This window comes from Olea europaea, unplaced genomic scaffold, assembly GCF_002742605.1.
Source record: "Olea europaea var. sylvestris unplaced genomic scaffold, O_europaea_v1 scaffold1289, whole genome shotgun sequence".
Lineage (NCBI taxonomy): Eukaryota > Viridiplantae > Streptophyta > Magnoliopsida > Lamiales > Oleaceae > Olea > Olea europaea.
This window is the reverse complement of record NW_019230349.1, coordinates 74,527-91,925: the sequence shown is the minus strand read 5'-3', so window position 1 is coordinate 91,925 and position 17,399 is coordinate 74,527. Positions and strand designations below refer to the sequence as shown.

General features: G+C 30.0%; 1 protein-coding gene and 1 long non-coding RNA gene across 2 annotated transcripts; one reads left to right on the top strand and one right to left on the bottom strand.

Moving 5' to 3' along the window:
- Nucleotides 1-2,596: 2,596 nt before the first annotated feature.
- Nucleotides 2,597-4,270, bottom strand: LOC111374776 (protein RETICULATA-RELATED 3, chloroplastic-like). Its single transcript, XM_022997512.1, has 2 exons — nt 4,136-4,270; nt 2,597-3,873 (listed from the first exon to the last, which is right to left on the bottom strand). The coding sequence occupies exon 2, from the start codon at nt 3,866-3,868 to the stop codon at nt 2,801-2,803; it is 1,068 nt and encodes a 355-aa protein (XP_022853280.1). The 5' UTR covers nt 3,869-3,873; nt 4,136-4,270; the 3' UTR covers nt 2,597-2,800.
- A 2,516-nt stretch (nt 4,271-6,786) lies between these two features.
- Nucleotides 6,787-7,540, top strand: LOC111374769. Its single transcript, XR_002699203.1, has 2 exons — nt 6,787-7,088; nt 7,267-7,540. It is a non-coding gene; the product is annotated as an uncharacterized LOC111374769 (long non-coding RNA).
- The last annotated feature ends 9,859 nt before the right edge of the window (nt 7,541-17,399 follow it).

Here is a 17,399-nt window from a genome sequence, read left to right as displayed (position 1 = left end):
GCGTTATCAAATCTAAACCTAATTAAATAACTTGGTGATATACAATTAACCAAATTACCTATTTCCGTATTAAATATTAGTACTTATTTGGAAGTTAAGCTTATAATTTCAGTCTAATTTCTAGTTAAAATTTAAACTTCATTATTATTATTATTATTATTATTATTATTATTATTATTATTATTATATAATGCTGAAAACTTTCATGCCGGCATATTCAGGTTGACTAGTTTTTCTTACAACTTATTTTTTTCACAATCTTTTTTCCTATATCCCATTTGTATTGAAAAGGCTGCAAACAGAGTTATCTCGATCCAGAATACTTTTGGACCCAGATGTTGGAGAAAAATGATGTTTATAGTCTTGGTGTAATACTTTTTGAACTCTGAACAGGAAGCCTATATCTCAAGGAAGGAACCCTGTGAGAGAGTAACCAGAGGATATAACTATGCTATCATATATATCCTAGAGAGCGTGTTTCGTGTAAATTTTTGCCTAATGATCATACGCTTGCTTAATGGGATGAATTGTGAACATGCATTACAAGCGCACCATGTAAAATTTGTTGCTATTCATTATATCCAATCCATCATCTCAATAATTGTCAGGTTAATGTGGCATTTCAATCTGGAACGATGTTTTCCATCACAGAAGAGAGTATGGAGCCATATCCTTCAGAGAGTATCAAGAAATTTATGGCATTGGCCATCAGGAGTTCTCAAGATGAAACAAAGGATAGACCATCAAGAGATCTCCTGATCAGGGATTGTGAAAAAGAGATGGTATTTCTTTTCAAGTACTTCAAAACATTTGCAATGCCTCAGGGTTAAAGAAAAAGCTTGCTGTCATTTTAATTTCATCATGTCCTTTCTACTTTGATTTGAAGAAACCTGAATGGCATTGCCCTTCAGAACTGATATTCAGTGATTTCAATATCATCTAGCTGTTAAAGGATATGGTTCTACTCATATTATGTTAGGCTTATTAGCTCGAAATAAATTCTCGTTAGCTTTTATAAATTTAGAATGCCTTACACAACCTAGTTTTACAGGCAGATCAGCCAATGACATGGTCAGCCTGAGCTGGACCAAATGCAAGTCAAGTCGTCCAAAAGCCTGGACAGCCCAATCCATTTTACACTTATGTTATTACCTCGTAGTTTTGGGTCATTTTTTCATCTTACTAGCATTCTCAAACTCGCATTTCCCCACTCCATTTGCTCGGACTCCAAAACTTTAAACCTCTATACTCTTCGCTTTTCAATAAGATTTAGGGAAAATTGTAGTCAGTACCAAACATTTCACTTTTATGTAAACTTGATCCAAACCTTTACTTTGTAGCACCCGCAGTATCACCAAGAGTCTAAATGGATGGATTCCATTAGTTTGATAGTTAGTTGACCAAATAATTTACCTTCACCATAATTTTGACTAATTTTAAAAGGATAAAATGACAATTTTACATTTTTCCAACAAAAAAACCAATTATATTAATAATTAAATTTAATTTTTTTTTTTTTTTTTTTTTAAAAAGGCCATAAGACCCCACCCACCACTGTCCTCTTCGTTCCCAACACCCTTATATTGAAACCACTAGCAGTAGTGGCCGGCGCTATCGCCTTCCACCACAGCTCCACTGCCACTGCTCCCTTAACTAACACTCCTCTTAATGCTGCCAAACAATTACACACTTCAAAATGGATCCTTCTCTTATCCAGCAAGCACGTAAGAATTGCAATCATACATATCCTTTTTCTTCTTCCCCCCAATTCTCTACCCTACCCCCTTCCCACCCATACAAAAACTAAATCCAAAGAACAACCGCCACCTTCCGCGCCATTGGCAACATCATTGACACTGAAAAAAGCCAGCAGTCACATCCCCTCCACAAACCTTCCTTCCTCTCCTCCACCGCACTACTTATTGTTTGCGTCTGCAGCTCCCATCTGTTCAAGCCCATTAGGTAAACCTCCTCCACCTCTACTACTTCATTTTCTTTCGGACTGCTTGGGTCTATTCAAGCTCGTTGCAGAAAAAAATCAATTATGTGAAATTAGATTTAAAGAAAATCAAGTTCAAAATAATTGGTTAATTGGTTTGAGTTTGTGCTGAAATCCATAATGTAGATAAATTTCAGAATCTAATTCCTTTTCTGGGTCTTGAGATTTTGAGTTCGTACATCCATGTGTAACTGATTTTAAAGTTTAGATTTGTTGTGATGGGTTGTATTTGAGAGGGAGGGCAGGAGAATAACGTCGAGTCCACAACCATGTTGTTGGCGATGTGTGATGGCAAAGATGGTGGAGCTAAATTTGTTTCGGGCAGGGCATGGATTTGGTTGTGATTGGTCGGGGGTGAGAAATAGACAATTTTACCCTTACCTAATTGGTAAAAGAAGTCCAGATTCATTTTTTTGGGGGGTCAACTAACAATCAAACGGAAGGTTTCCATCTATTTGGACTTCGAGTGCTAATTTTTGAAAGAATTGGTACCGTAAGTGTCACAAAGTAAAGGGTTAGATCAAGTCTACATAAAAGTAAAAGATTTGTACCGCAGCTACAATTTTCCCTAAGATTTTTCTGATAATGTGCAAGAAATAAGCTTAATGTTCGTCTTTCACATTGACTAAAATAGCAGATTGAGACCAGTTAATCGTCTGGTCCCATCAACACAAGAATTCAAACCCAAGTACGAATTCATAGGTTTATGGAAAACATAATGACAACATATACTGTCTTTTCTCATTCAAAACGCAAGCAAATTCTTTTTATTAAAGATTAAAAGATAGAACAAAGGGGAGATTACTTGGACGTAGCCTCGCTAGTTTGCAATTCAGCAGCCTCATTCACCAGATTATCTCCCTCTTCGGCTGATCCTTCATTGACAGTACATGCCTTATTTTGATCAACGCTCTGTGATCCCGTCAACCTTGCTAATATCACAAATGACATCCCTCCAATTATATTGTTCAAGCATCTTAAAACCACAACTGATGACTTAAATACCACTGGCGGAACTCCCTTGGCTAGCAAAAACTCAATACCATTCAAAGTCTGGTATCTAAAATTACTGCTAAGGCCCATGTGAATTGCCCAAGTAATAGCATTCAAAACTGTAGGTGGAGGCTTATTTGGTGTCTTGAAATTTGGATCCATCTTCTTCCTCGTCATTATCAATCCATTCGAAAGAGCAGTTCCAAAAAGTCCAGCAGCAAATCCAACGGCAGCAAACAGAGTCCCTTTGTATACAAATGTACCAAGCCTGTTCAACAGACTATAGGCGCCTGGTTCGAACATGTGGCTTGTAGGAGAATTTGCGAGGATTGCTGGAAGACTCTGACTCGAAGACATAGTTGGAGCCAAGAGATACATGAGAACAAAATTCATAATGGAACCAACAACTAGAGTTGAAAACACGAAATCAAGCTCATTCAGACCGAAATTGGGACGTGATGCCATGTCACCAAGAACGCAAGAACTAACACCAACCAACTCCTCCATGAGAACCTTAAAAGGGAATTGCGGATCTGCCGCAACCCTCGACCTCCATCCATGTAGAAAAGCCCCAATTGGTCCGAAACCATCCAACGAAGACTTGGATTCTTCAGAGTCTCCACCATTACTCCAACCTCCATTACCACTATATCCACCACTACCACCACGTCCAACCCCACCACCACCACCAGCACAGGCGATATAACCTTTGACTGTCGAATCGGTTAACGGTTTAGTTTCAGTGCAAAGGGAAATGGTGCTGGGGGAAGTATTACCAGCAAATCTGGGGGCGAAATTGATCAAATGACGAGTGTGAGTGAAATGGCGATAATGGCCGGTAAGTGGAGAGTAGCGGAGCCGGGTCATAGTCGCCATATTTTCTGGCGAAGATAAAAAGTAAAGAATAAAAGATCTCTGGCTTCTATCAGCCTATTAACCAATGTGATTTTGTAAACATCGTAAATAAGCCGAATAAATTCCTCTAAAATCAAACACCCATAATGAAACTTAAGAAAGATGCATTTTTATTTTTATTTTTTTGGGTAAACACACATATTTACAGAAACAATTTGTAAGAAGAAAGAATCAAGAATCTGAAATAATCGAAAATGGAAATGCATTGAACATCATCAAGAAATATACCGTGTTGTTGTGCCGGGAGGAGGAAATAACAAGGAATCAGATCTGTAATAGACAAAATGCACGAGGACAGATTCTTCAAATGGAATCTAAAACCTAATTGGTAAAAGAGCACAGCAGACGGACAGTGAAAACGTGATTGTCACCTTTTTCTTTTTCTTTTTCTTTTTTCTTTTTCCTCTAAACTCGATCAAAAATTATTTACAAGTACACGGAGCGTAATCGGTCAAACAAGATCAAGTATATACAAGTGCACCGAGTATACTCGGACAAAGCAAAATACATACAAGCGAAAAAGATGTATACATCTACTGCTTGAGACTCAAAATGAACCAAAATATTAGTATATACAGAGGACATAATTTTGTATACACGTGTTTTAATCTGCCTTACAATGCTATGAACACATGGTTTTAGAAATCATTCTATTCCGCGCCATCCAAATATGATAGACCATGCATTTCTCTTGGCCTTAGCTTGCCAAGATGTATCTCGCGCTTTTTTTTTCATCCACTTCTATGCACTAAGTATTGTCGTCGTTGACCTTTTTATTCCCAGCCAATCTTTAATATGTTCCCAAATTTGATTGTGATTTTAGTACTATGTGGGACGGAGCCACATATTCATTAGTGGGATAAAAAACTAACAGGGGTGTCCCCATTTCAGAATTTAATAGATTTCTTAATATTTATAAATTCTCGAGGAATGTGTGAAATTTGATAGAATTTAATAAATTTCATAAGATTTGAATGGATTTCTATTTTGTAGATTTTAAAAGATTTTCATGGATTTTATAGATTCTGGGTAAAATTTATAAATATGTTTAACATAAGCCACAAATTTTTACTTCTTCTTTAACGACTCATTCTTACACATATGCACATTAATAAATCACAGAAAATGATCGAATCCTTGTTCAATTGTTTGTTAAACATTGAATATTATAACAGAGTTTCAATAAAAAATACACACAATATTCAACAAAATGCGAGAGTGGGAGAGGACAAAAAATATATAGTGTTAAATAATCAAAGTCGTAATCATGAATTATTTCAAAAGGCCACAACCTTGTGAAATACAAACACACAGATATACACATACATGACCACAAGGCAATTAATTTCATACCCCCAGAATTCTCATTGACCATGCAGACACAAAAGAAAAATTTATGGGATACTATCCTCACATGTCTTGGCTAGGATTTGCAGGTATATATAGAAAACACACAGCTTTTCCCAAGAAAAATGAATAGGGTACAGAACTTGAAAGACGAAGTTGTTCCAGTATGCATACTAGAAATCGTAAATTACCATGATAATTTCCAACACATCTATAAAATAGTAAACAATATATAGCTTCAATAAGAAAAAATAAGTTCAATAAAAAATCACACTCAATATTCAACAAAAAATAGTAATCTTTCATAAATTATCATCAATTAAAAAGTTCTCATACACGATCTTTTCATAGTAGAGAAATGTGAGATAGAAAGAAGAAGAAATTTTTTTTTCAAGATGGGGGAGTGGGGAATGACATCCATAAAATTGGGACTTGAAAATGAAAATCCATTCAATTTGGATTGACAAATTTTGTACTCGTACTCCATTTTTTCATCAAATAATAAGTTATTTGAGAGTGATTCTTAAAAATGACGAAATCAACTTTATCCTTATCTAGAGAACAAAGTACGGAAACTGGATAAATAAAAGCATCTCCAATGAAGTTGTGGATTATGTTGAAAGTATGCCACATCATGGCAATAAAAAGTGAGCTTTTTTTTAAAAAAAAAAAAAATAATTTTTAATTTTTATTCATGGAGAATATATATAGATTTAATTTTATCATAATTCACCTTGGTTCTTTCTCTACGTCATCTCTTGTCGATGAAGCCCACCATCAATATTTTTGTTTATTTTATTCATGGAGGATATATACATTTATTTTATTTTATTTTCACTCTTTCTCTACATCACGTAGAAGTCCTTTTGAAAGAAACCATTCACAACGAATGAACTAGTTTGCAATTCAACAAGAAGCATAACATAGAAAAATTGCTTACTTTTTCTTTAAAAATTGTAATCAAATGTCTCGATTTTTGATCCTAAGAAAGCCGATTATAAGAATGGGTGAATGTCCTTTATCAAACCCTTATTGTCCAATCTAAGAATAGACAACTAAAATGTTCCACAATTTGAGCAATATTCTACAATCAGTCAATGCACTACCCCATTAGAGATGCTCTTCTTTTTATTTTGCTTGCCACATGTACAACAATGCTCATTGTTGCGTTAAAGACGCACTAGTAGTGAAGTGTGAACTACAAAATAACATTAAAACTATTTCTGTTCTATAAGCCTGTGTTAAGCATGTCAACTATAGAGTCCTCAAGGCCTCGGCAAATGAATCCAAGTCTACAGAAAGGTGCAGCAGGTGTATATACCGCAAGCAATAAACTTCAACCAAATATTCTCCAAGTCTAGTTTACGTTATATATGAAAGCTCTCCATAACTTGAGCATTGTATGCAGGGGCGTAGCCCATTCAGGATCAATGCAGGCATATGCCCACACTGAAATTCTGGGAACAACGAAATTCTAGCCCCTTTTTTTTTAAGCTAGAGCCCACACATTGGTAATGTCCAAAACCAAAATTGAAGAAGCCCAAATTTCCAATACCATTCATGATTCATTAACCCAATACATTTCATTCCAATTCAATTTTCAACCCATTCAATATTCCTGATTCATTGTTCCCAAGTTCCACTTCCACTCTCCTGTCTCCGTCGGCCTCGACTTTGTACTTTTCAATCTGCCGCTCAAGGAAGATTCCACAATGCGAACCCTAGACGTAAGTCAGGTAGCACCTTCAAGCCCTTGAACTTCTCGAGACGCGGCAGCCGGCAGCAGTCCTTCGAATCTACATTTGCACCAACAATTCGACGGCAGAAGAAGAAGGTAAAGCTCCTTGATTCTGATTCCTAAACCGCACTCAAGTCTTCTTAACTTTTTTTCTGTTAGTTACTTATTTTGCTTTGTGTTTTGTGTACTGTTGTAATTTCTTCTTTTTAACATATGAAATTACTTTTGAATTGCTTGAAGTTTTGAATTGGTATTGAATTGCTTTTGAAATTAGGCCTAGAAGCCCCAAGCTTGTGAAGCCCTCGAGCCTAATTCGATGAGTCTTGAACTTTGCTGAAGTCTCGATGCATTCTGTGACTAGGAGTGTGACTGTGAGTTTGCTTACTCCGTCTCTATGACTGAAGCGTGCTTCCATTCCATATTGCTAAATGCTAATGCTACCTCTCTGTGACTATGAAAACATTTTGTAATTCTGTGACTATGAGTTGCTAATTGCTTACTTTGTGAATTGATTCTAGATTTTCCAAGAATTATTGCTATTTGAATTGCACCGTGAATTGAAAGCATTCTTAAATCTTAATAGATATAATGTTTAAATACATAGATGGAATGAAGAGATTATTTCAAAGAAAATGAATACGATTTCTATTGATTGAATTTTCTATTATGGATGGCGGAAAGGCCGGGTGGCTTTGAAGGTCATTTTTAGTATTGTCGTAATATTGTTTTATATTTTTATCATCATTACATTCATGACTAAAAACTTGATGTTAGGCGTGGACGAAATTGCACCAGCACTAAATGTCAATCCTGGCTCCGCCCTTGATTGTATGGTGAAAAAACAACCATCCCAAAGTATAGAAGGTCAATATTATTCTATAAACTCGTTCATCATGCGACCTTGCCAAAATTCGACTATCACCAAACTTATACCATTTGTGAAAGGCCCCAACCACTTAAATGACCTTCAACAAATTGATACAATTCTAGAGAGAGAGAGAGAGAGAGAGAATTTACATTGAATACTTCTAAACTTTTGAAGTCCTAATAATTCTTTAAAAATTTCAATTAAATACATCCCTTTAAGTTTAGATTTAGATTTGCATGTGAGGATTTAGTTTTCGCATATTTTACACAATTTGGTTATATCATACTCAGTTGACCCCATGTGGATCCGTCCATGGTACTATGTTATTGTTGGAGACATGGCATCTGACATTGCAGCTCTATTCTTTGCAAAATATATCATACAAGCATATAATCAAACCATTTTAGCCTTCAAATATCCAAACTAAGAATCTAAGCCAATGACATCTATAAAATTGGGACTCGAAAATGAAAACCCATTCAATTTGGATTGACAAATTTTGTACTCGTGCTTAATTTTTCATCAAATAGTAACTTATTTCAAAGTGATTCCTAAAAATGACGAAATCAACTTTACCTTTATCCAGAGAATAAAGTATGAAAATAGATAAATAAAAGCATCTTCAATGAAGTTGTGAATTACGTTAAAAGTATGCCACATCATGGCAATAAAAGGTGAGATTTTTATTTTAACGATTTTAATTTTTATTCATGGAGGATATATATAGATTAAGTTTTTTTATAATTCACCTTCACTTTTTCTCTACGTCATCTCTTATACATGAAGCCCGCAATCAGTATTTTTTATTTATTTTGTTCGTGGAGGATTTATTTATTTATTATTTTTTTAAATGATTCATCTTCACTCTTTCTCTGTATCCTCTAGAAGTCCGTTTGAAAGAAGTTATTCACAACAAATGGACTAGTTTGCACTTCAACAAGCAGCATAGCATAAAGAAATCACTTACTTTTATTTTTAAAAAAGTAGTCAAGTGTCTCAATCTTTGGTCTTAAGAACGTCGATTTTAAGGATGTGTGTCCCTTATCAGAACGTTATTGTCCATTTTAAGAATAGACGGCTAAAATGTTTCACTTATTTAACAAAATTCTGTGGTCAGTCAGTGCACTACCCCATTAGAGATGCTTTCACTCCATTTTACTTGCCACATGTATAACAATGCACATTATTGCATTGAAGATGCAATAGTAGTGAACTACAAAATGACATAGAAACTATTTTTGTTCTATAGGCCTATGTTAAGCATGTCAACTATAGATAATCTTCAAGGCCTCGGCAAATGAATCCAAGTCTACAAAGGCATAGTATGTGCACATACCACAAGCCATAAACTTCAATCAAATATTCTCCAAGTCTAGTTTATATGGAAGCTCTCGGTAATTTGAGCATCGTATGCTTCGATATGGCGAAAAATCAACGGGGAATTTTTCTATTTAACCTATTACTATTCCTTTTCATAGAAAATTCTATATTGCCATTAATGAAATGATTATTTCTATATTGCAACATATATCCCAATCTTTTTAAACTATATTCTATTTTGAATTTTTAAATATAATTTCATTCTATGATCTAATAAATTGAAATAATCTGCAACATATTGTTCACATTTATTATTTAATATATTATATTCTTCAGAAAATGCATCCATATTTTCTAATTGGGAATAAATATTTTTTATTTTTTCTAATAAATTATCTAATCCTTTAATTGTGTATCTTGACATTTAATCATACAAATAATCATCAAATCATGCAATTAATCCCTTTGATTATCTAAGATTTAAAAAGATTTATTCTAACTTTAACAAAAATTTAATAGTTTTACCTTAGATTTGATCTGGATCTTTATTCTTAGAATCGAGTGACCTTTGAGTTCTGAATATGTAAATTGCTTCCTTCAACGGTCTCCTGCATTCACGGAATCTTTACTATTTCAGTTTCTTGCTCTCGCTGTATCAATTCTAAAAAATAAAATTCTAGACTTTTGTTAAAGAAGAACTTTCTTTTTGCTAAAATAACAAGGAAACTTTCTATTAGATCTTTCAAGAATTTATGGGAATAAAGATTTAGAAACTCATATTGATATCAAAATATGAAAATTTTATTTCGATCAGAATTTATACAAGACTTCTATTTGGTACAAAGAGATTTCGAGAAAAATTGGTTTAGGAAATGTTGATTCTCCACTACAAATTGAGCTTACAATTTGAGAGAAGATACTTTGATTTCAAGATGATTTCTTTCTATTATAATGCCTCTATTTATACAAATATAAGAGGCTCTATTATTGATTTATTACATCATTCAGTATATCAGCAAATGTATACTTGCCTTTCTATTATTATCCTCCTTGGACCTACATCTTCACATGCATCATCTGATTTTTTCTATTATTGTCCTCTTTTTTCATTATCTCCACATGCTTTTCCAACTTTTTATCCAAAGAGCGTCTTTCTTTATTATTGCTATCTTTTTTTTATGTCTTCACATGGAGTTGGGGCACTCCTTTAGCTAGCAAGATTCTTTTATAGTGGTAGGACATCCTAAAAATTGATGTATTTCGAATTTTGTAATATAGTCCTTCAAGATTTCTAATTTTCCATGTCCTCCATTTGATACCAACATCCAGTTTTCATATTGGCACAAGTATGAAAATTTTTTATCAAACAAACTTTTAACAATATTGTATATGGCTTTAATTGCAAATGCTCTTCTATGTCGATCCATGATTTTGTCACTATTGTAACTTTTCTATCATTCTCTGTAACGTCTATTTGGAAATTGGTTGTAACATATCCAATTGAAATTATGTGTTTAACTAGATAGTAAACAACTTCATCATATTCGGAACTAATTGAATAAAATTTCAAATATAGTCTTCGTCCCTTGGCAAATCTGGATATTTCTTTTATAAATATGTCGTCAAATTTTGAAATTTCAATAAGATCTTTTCCTGGATATATCAAATCCATAAATCCATAATCTGCCATAATTTTTATAAATGAAGTTCCATGTCTGTTATTTTGGGATAAACATTATTTCCTAGAAAGATAAAATATGAATCACTTATTTTATTTCATAAACAATTCTGACTATTTTGACATACTCTTCTTCTTTTGGATCTAAAGAGATTGTATCGTCTTGGTTTATGATGCTGATAATTTTGGAATCTCTTTTATCTCTATGTATCATCACTTTTTTGGTTGATGATACAGACGTGGAATCTCCTTTTTTATCAATTGGTACATTATCACGTTTGGGTTCATTGCTGCTTCCAACTATCCCTGTTTGGTATTGATTTGGAAAACTCATTTCTGAACTCTTTAGTATATCTGTCTTAGGCAGTATATCTTTTAGTTGTGCTGCAATAGTATCAACTTGATCTTTTAGTTCTATGGCTTCTTTATGATGCTCAGTAGTGATATTCAACAATATTTTTATATTTGAATTAAATATCTCTGAGATCTGTGTTGCTCCAATATTTATATCTTCATATTCTTTTTTAAGAAAATCTGTCATTTTTTGTATATATATGATAGATTGATATAACTCCATGACTTTAGCTTTATCCATCAGCAAATTCTATATTTCTACTGAGAAAATCTGTAAGAAAATTATTAACTCCTTTAATATGAACTATATCAAAATTATAAAGTGTTAAATAAGCTTGTCATCTATGGAGCCTTCTGTATTGAGCTTCTGATGGTAGTTTATTCATGACTAATCTTACAACTTGAGAATTATCAGTCTCAACAGTAAATTTCTTGAATAGTAAGAATAACGAAAACTTTTTTATCCCTCTAATAATTTCTAGCAATTCTCTCTCATGAGTAATATAATTTATTTCTGCTCAATTAAAAATTCCACTTGAATATCTACAAATCTCATTTAAATCTGTTTTTAATATTATTGCCCAATATTTATCTGAGGCATTAGTATTAACAACTAAATAATCTTTTTCATCTGTTAATCTTAATTTTAGTAAATTTTTACATTCTTCTTTTAATGATTTAACTATTTCTGCATGTTCTTCATTTCATCCTTTAGTATTTATTTTTCTAAGTAAAATTTGTATTCTATGTCTTTTCTTAGAAAGATTTTCAATAAATCCCGATTTTCAATAAATCCTTCTACATAATTTAAGCATCCTAAAAAATTTTGTGTTTATTTTTTAGATTCTAATTTATCTCGAAAACTTTCTATTTTTTTAGATATATGAGTCTGCAATTTTATTCATCTTTTATATATTGACAATCCACGAAAATCTATTTCTTGTTTTTCTATTATAGATTAATTTTTAGAAAGTACGATTCCTTCTTTTTCACATTCATTTATGAATTGGATTAAATGGTTTCTGTGGTCTTCTTTAATGCTAGAACATATTAATATATCATCTATATAAACAATTAGAAATTCATTAAACTTTTTGAATATATTATCCATTTTTGAAAATATATTTGTGTTGAATTTTTTAATCCAAATGACATTACTAACTATTCATATTTCCCTTGAGGTGTACTAAATGCAGTATATTATATACTATCTTCTTCCATTTTTATTTGCCAAAATCCTGATTTACAATCAAATTTGGAATAATATTGTTTTCCTTTTGTAAGGTTTATTAAAACTTCTTTATTTGGTAAAAAGTATCCATCAAATTTAATATATTTATTTAATTCTTTATAATTTATAACTATTCTAGCTTTTCTTCTAATTTGTTCAGAATGTGTTGTAACCATAAAGGCTAGACTACTATAAGGTCCATTACTAGATCTAATAAGTTTCTGTTTAAATAATTCTTTTATCTGATTTTTAAATTCTTATGTATCTTGTATAGTAAACATCATTGATCTGACTCTTATTATGACATTTTCTGTCAATTCTATTTTGGCTTTTGGGTGATGTGGTTTCCAAAATAACAATGAATTTTCTGCATAAACTTTTTCTAATTGTTCAATAATTTTTTCTATACTTATTTCTATTCCCGTTTTCAAAACTTTTTTATACAATATTCTTTTATTTTTTATTTCATTAAATATGATTGGTTTTTTCTCCCATTTATCACCATGCTAGGCTGGCTGAACTCTGTAAGGTTTAAATTCTCTTTGAATTTTTAATAAATATCCGCAAGATGTTTGTATCATTATCATATAATTATTTTGTATATAATATTGAAATTGTTGTGTAAAGTCGTTTCCTAACAATATATCACACCTTAATTTATCATATTTATAAATTTTATTTATTGTAACTTGTTTACTTCCAAGAATTATACTAACTTTATCGGCACTATTTATTATCTGAGTATTTTCTCCTATGACTCCAGTTATTTTTATGTTACTATTATCATTCCATCATTTTATCAAAAAAAATTTAAATATTGTTATATCACTTCCTATATCCATTAAAGCACAAGTTGTTATATTTTTTTCTATAATAATAATTTATATATATACAACAAATGAAAAATTTATTTGATTATTCATTTAATTCTTTTTACATAATATAGTTTGTCCATTATGGACTATATATAATCCTTCTCTTTTTGTATTACAATCTTCTAATCCATATAGAAAACTCATTTCTAAAAGTATGTGGGGGTTTATATTCATATTTTTATCTATATAACACAGTATTAAAAGATTTATTTCTCTTATTTTTATTGGTACTTTGACTTCCAAATCTGTAATATGTACCCGTCCATTAAAATTTACATATCTATATAGATCAGTTTTACGAGTTATTAATGCTTTACTTCTTATTGAAGCTATGTGACATTCACTAACTCCTGTATCTATTAATATATTTGGTCCATTTATATTTTTTTTTCCATTATAATATTCTCCTTCTATTTTCAAATTTCCAGTATTCCTATATAGTTTTACTTTTTTTATATTAGTAAATTCTTCTAACTGATTTTTATTAGTTATTCTAAGACTTTTTGATTAATTTTCCATCCTTAAATGTTATATTATTATAACATTCTCATTCATTTAATTCTGTTATTTCATGTTTATTTATTGTTATACTAAATTCATATTCTTCCGAAATTAAACTTATTTGTTTATTTTGTTCTATTATTTTACTAATATCCTTACATTCTTCATGTACTTCAATATATGACTTATTGGAATAAATATTTCCATAATTAGAATTGGTAAATGTGTATAAAACTCTAGACTCTATAGTTATAATTTGATCACCTAGTTGCATGATATCATCCCTATACAGTTTAAAATGTAATCCTAAAATTTCATAAAATTTCTATTTTTCAATGATACACAATATTTTGGGTAACATGTAAACATTATTTTTTGATATGTCAGATGTCTTTGTATTGTTCCTAAATGACTATCTTTTAAATTTATGATTCTTTCATCATGTAAGGTTATAGTTAAGTGTGAGTCTATCCCTTCTCTAAATAATGATTTAAACATTATTTGTATTCCTACTAAATAAACATATTGCATTTTTTTACTAACATTTGTTAATAGTTCTCCAACCGTATTTTTTGCTAAAAGATTTAATTATGTTGTCCATATGTTGTTCTTACATCTATAATTTTTTTCTATTTTGTGATATTCATTTATTGCTATTATTTCTCTTTTCCAAATTTTATTTAAGACTTCCCATTTCCCTATTTTTAAATCTAAAGATAATTTTTGTAATTTTCTAGATTTATTGCTATCAAAGATAACTTTTAATCCATATCCTTCTATTCCTTCATATTTTTGTATATTTATATTATTACTTTCTATTTCTTCTATTTTCTTATTCAGATTCAGATTCATCATCCTCTGTTTCACTTATATGAACTTCTTGATTATAATGTTCTTCAATATCTGATATTTCACTTAATTCATCTTTTATTTTCAAATATTTTTTTTTATAATATTTTAATTTTCTTTTTATCACAATCAGGGCTTGTATGACAGATTTCTCCACAATTCCAACATTTACATTAGCTTTTATTTTTCTTAATAACTTTTATTTTTCTGTCGACCATATGAAATATTTTTTTCTTTTATAATTTTTCTTCTAGGATTTATATATTTTTTATTAAAATTTCTAAATTTTTTAAAATTTTTTATTTTCTTTTATTAATCTTTCTTTCAGGATTACATCCCTACTGTGTAGGATTTTTCATACCTTCACAATATATTCTAGTTAATTTTCCTGATTTTTTCAATAATTGTCTTTATTGACATATATATGTAAGTTTTTCAAATAAAATTTTTATTCTTAAACTTAAAGTTCTAAATATTCCAGCATTGTCTCTAACATATTTTTCAAATTCTATTTTAAAATATATTCCCCACAAGCCTGGTAATTTATTATAGTATATATCTCGGTATACTTCTTGATTTTCATTATTGTAAAATTAAACATAATAATAATTTCTAAATTCACAAGTATATTCTTTAATTTTACACATATCACATATTTTTAAATTTATTAGTTTAATTCTAGTATTGTCTTTTTCTCTTACTTCTTCTCTTTCAACATTTCTTATCCAATTTTCTCCTAAAAATTCATCTGAAATATATTGTACTAACTTTTATATACTTTGTCTATCTGATTTTATTATTTCTGTTTGTATATTTATTTTTATTAATGTTTTTGTATCATTACTTATTCATTCCCACAAATTTCTAATATATCCTTCAAATGATGCTATTAAAAAATCTATTTTTCTTTCAATATTTTCTCATGTGTCATCTTTATTATATAAAAAGAAAAATATCATTAAATATGCCCAAGTTAATAAGGTTTTTTTAGTATCTATTTTGCAATTTAAATCTAATTTTGTTCCTCCCATGATTAATAGGTTTATCATAATTATCATTTAATTCAAACATGTCTTTATATTTATTTCATTTAGGTGATTGTCTATCTCTTACTTTATTATAAAATTGTCTATATGTTTATTATAAATAGGTGCATAACTTTCATCTAAATCTTGTTTAGAAGTTCTTATTGGATTAGGTCCTCCTTGTTTACTTATATTAGTTAGAATTAATTGATAAAGATTTTCTATTAGTGAATCTAATCTTTATCTTCATTTTCTTCTACTTTTAATTTTCCTAATATTTTTTCTCTATATTCTTCTTCCTCTTCTAATATTTTTGGTAATATATTCCTTCTAAATTCATCATCCATACTTCTTGTTTCTATTACTATATTCTCCTTCTCAATATGTTTTTTTTCCTATTCGAATCATTTCTTTGTCTATTAATTTTTTATCTATTTTCTTTTCTTTGTTTTTATTATTTTCTTTTATTTCTCTAATTTCAATTTTTAATATATTTATATCATTTCTTGTTTTTCTTACTTCATTTCTTAAGTCTTATATATCATTTATTAACATTTTTATTAATGATTTTAATCCTTCTATATATTCACTTATTGACATATTAAATTTTTCTGGTCCTTTTTCTAACATATAAGTCAATTTACATCTTTTATCTTCTTTTTTTTCTATTATTATTTCAAATCTTCTATTAACTATATCTGTATTTACCAATTCTTCTTTTACAGTATAAAAATATTTACTCTCAAGTCTTAATCTTTCACATTTTAATTTTATTAATTGTCTTTTATTTTATACTCTTATTCCTTCTTGTATTAACATTATATCTTGTATTTTTTCCATTTTTAAAAGTAACTTATTCAATTTCAAATCTGTATTATTATTCATACTTCTCTTTATAATATAAATTAATCTCTTCATCTTCATATTCTTTAATAATTTTTTCATACATATTTTTCATACATATATATTTATTTTATCAATCCTATTATTAATTTTTCTAATATTTATTCTTTTATCTCTTTAGGTAAATCTTTAACTATTGTTAATGTCATTATTTTTAATTTATTAGAAATAAATTTTAAAAATATATAACTTCCTCTTCCTTCTTCTAATTTATAATAATTATCTATTTTTCTCATTTTAATTTACATTATCTCTATGGCTCTGATACCAATTAGGGGGTGCTACTCAGAACGAACAAAAATCAAATAAATCTATAAACAAAAAAAAAAATCAAATAAATCTATCAAAAATCAAGTAATATTTAATTTTAAGGACTAAAATACAAGATTTTTATATTATATTAACTTGTTATGAAATAATCAAAAGAAGGGGTATTTTAGGTATCTAAATTAGTCAAAGGTTATTTTGAAAAAATGACCTCTTTATTTAGGTCATTTCCATGTAATTCCCAAAATCAACCATCCCAAATTATAGAAGGTCAATATTATTCTATAAACTCGTTCTTCTGGCGACCTTGCCAAAATTCGACTGTCAACAAACTGATACCATTCGTGAAAGGCCACAACCACTTCAACGACATCATAGGGCTCAAGTTACCATCGATGGTGCGGATGAACCGCATGCAAAATCAGGCGATGTTGTTGTGAACGGACTCGATAGAAATGTGAATGAACAAGCAAGGCAGAGGGACAGAACCTTAAGCAAAGCATCAAAATCCTTCACTTTACAGGAACTCACAATGG

What these genes read in the sequence shown, in the direction of transcription:
- LOC111374776 (XM_022997512.1), bottom strand. Translation starts at nt 3,868, where the DNA reads ATGGCGACTATGACCCGGCTCCGCTACTCTCCACTTACCGGCCATTAT.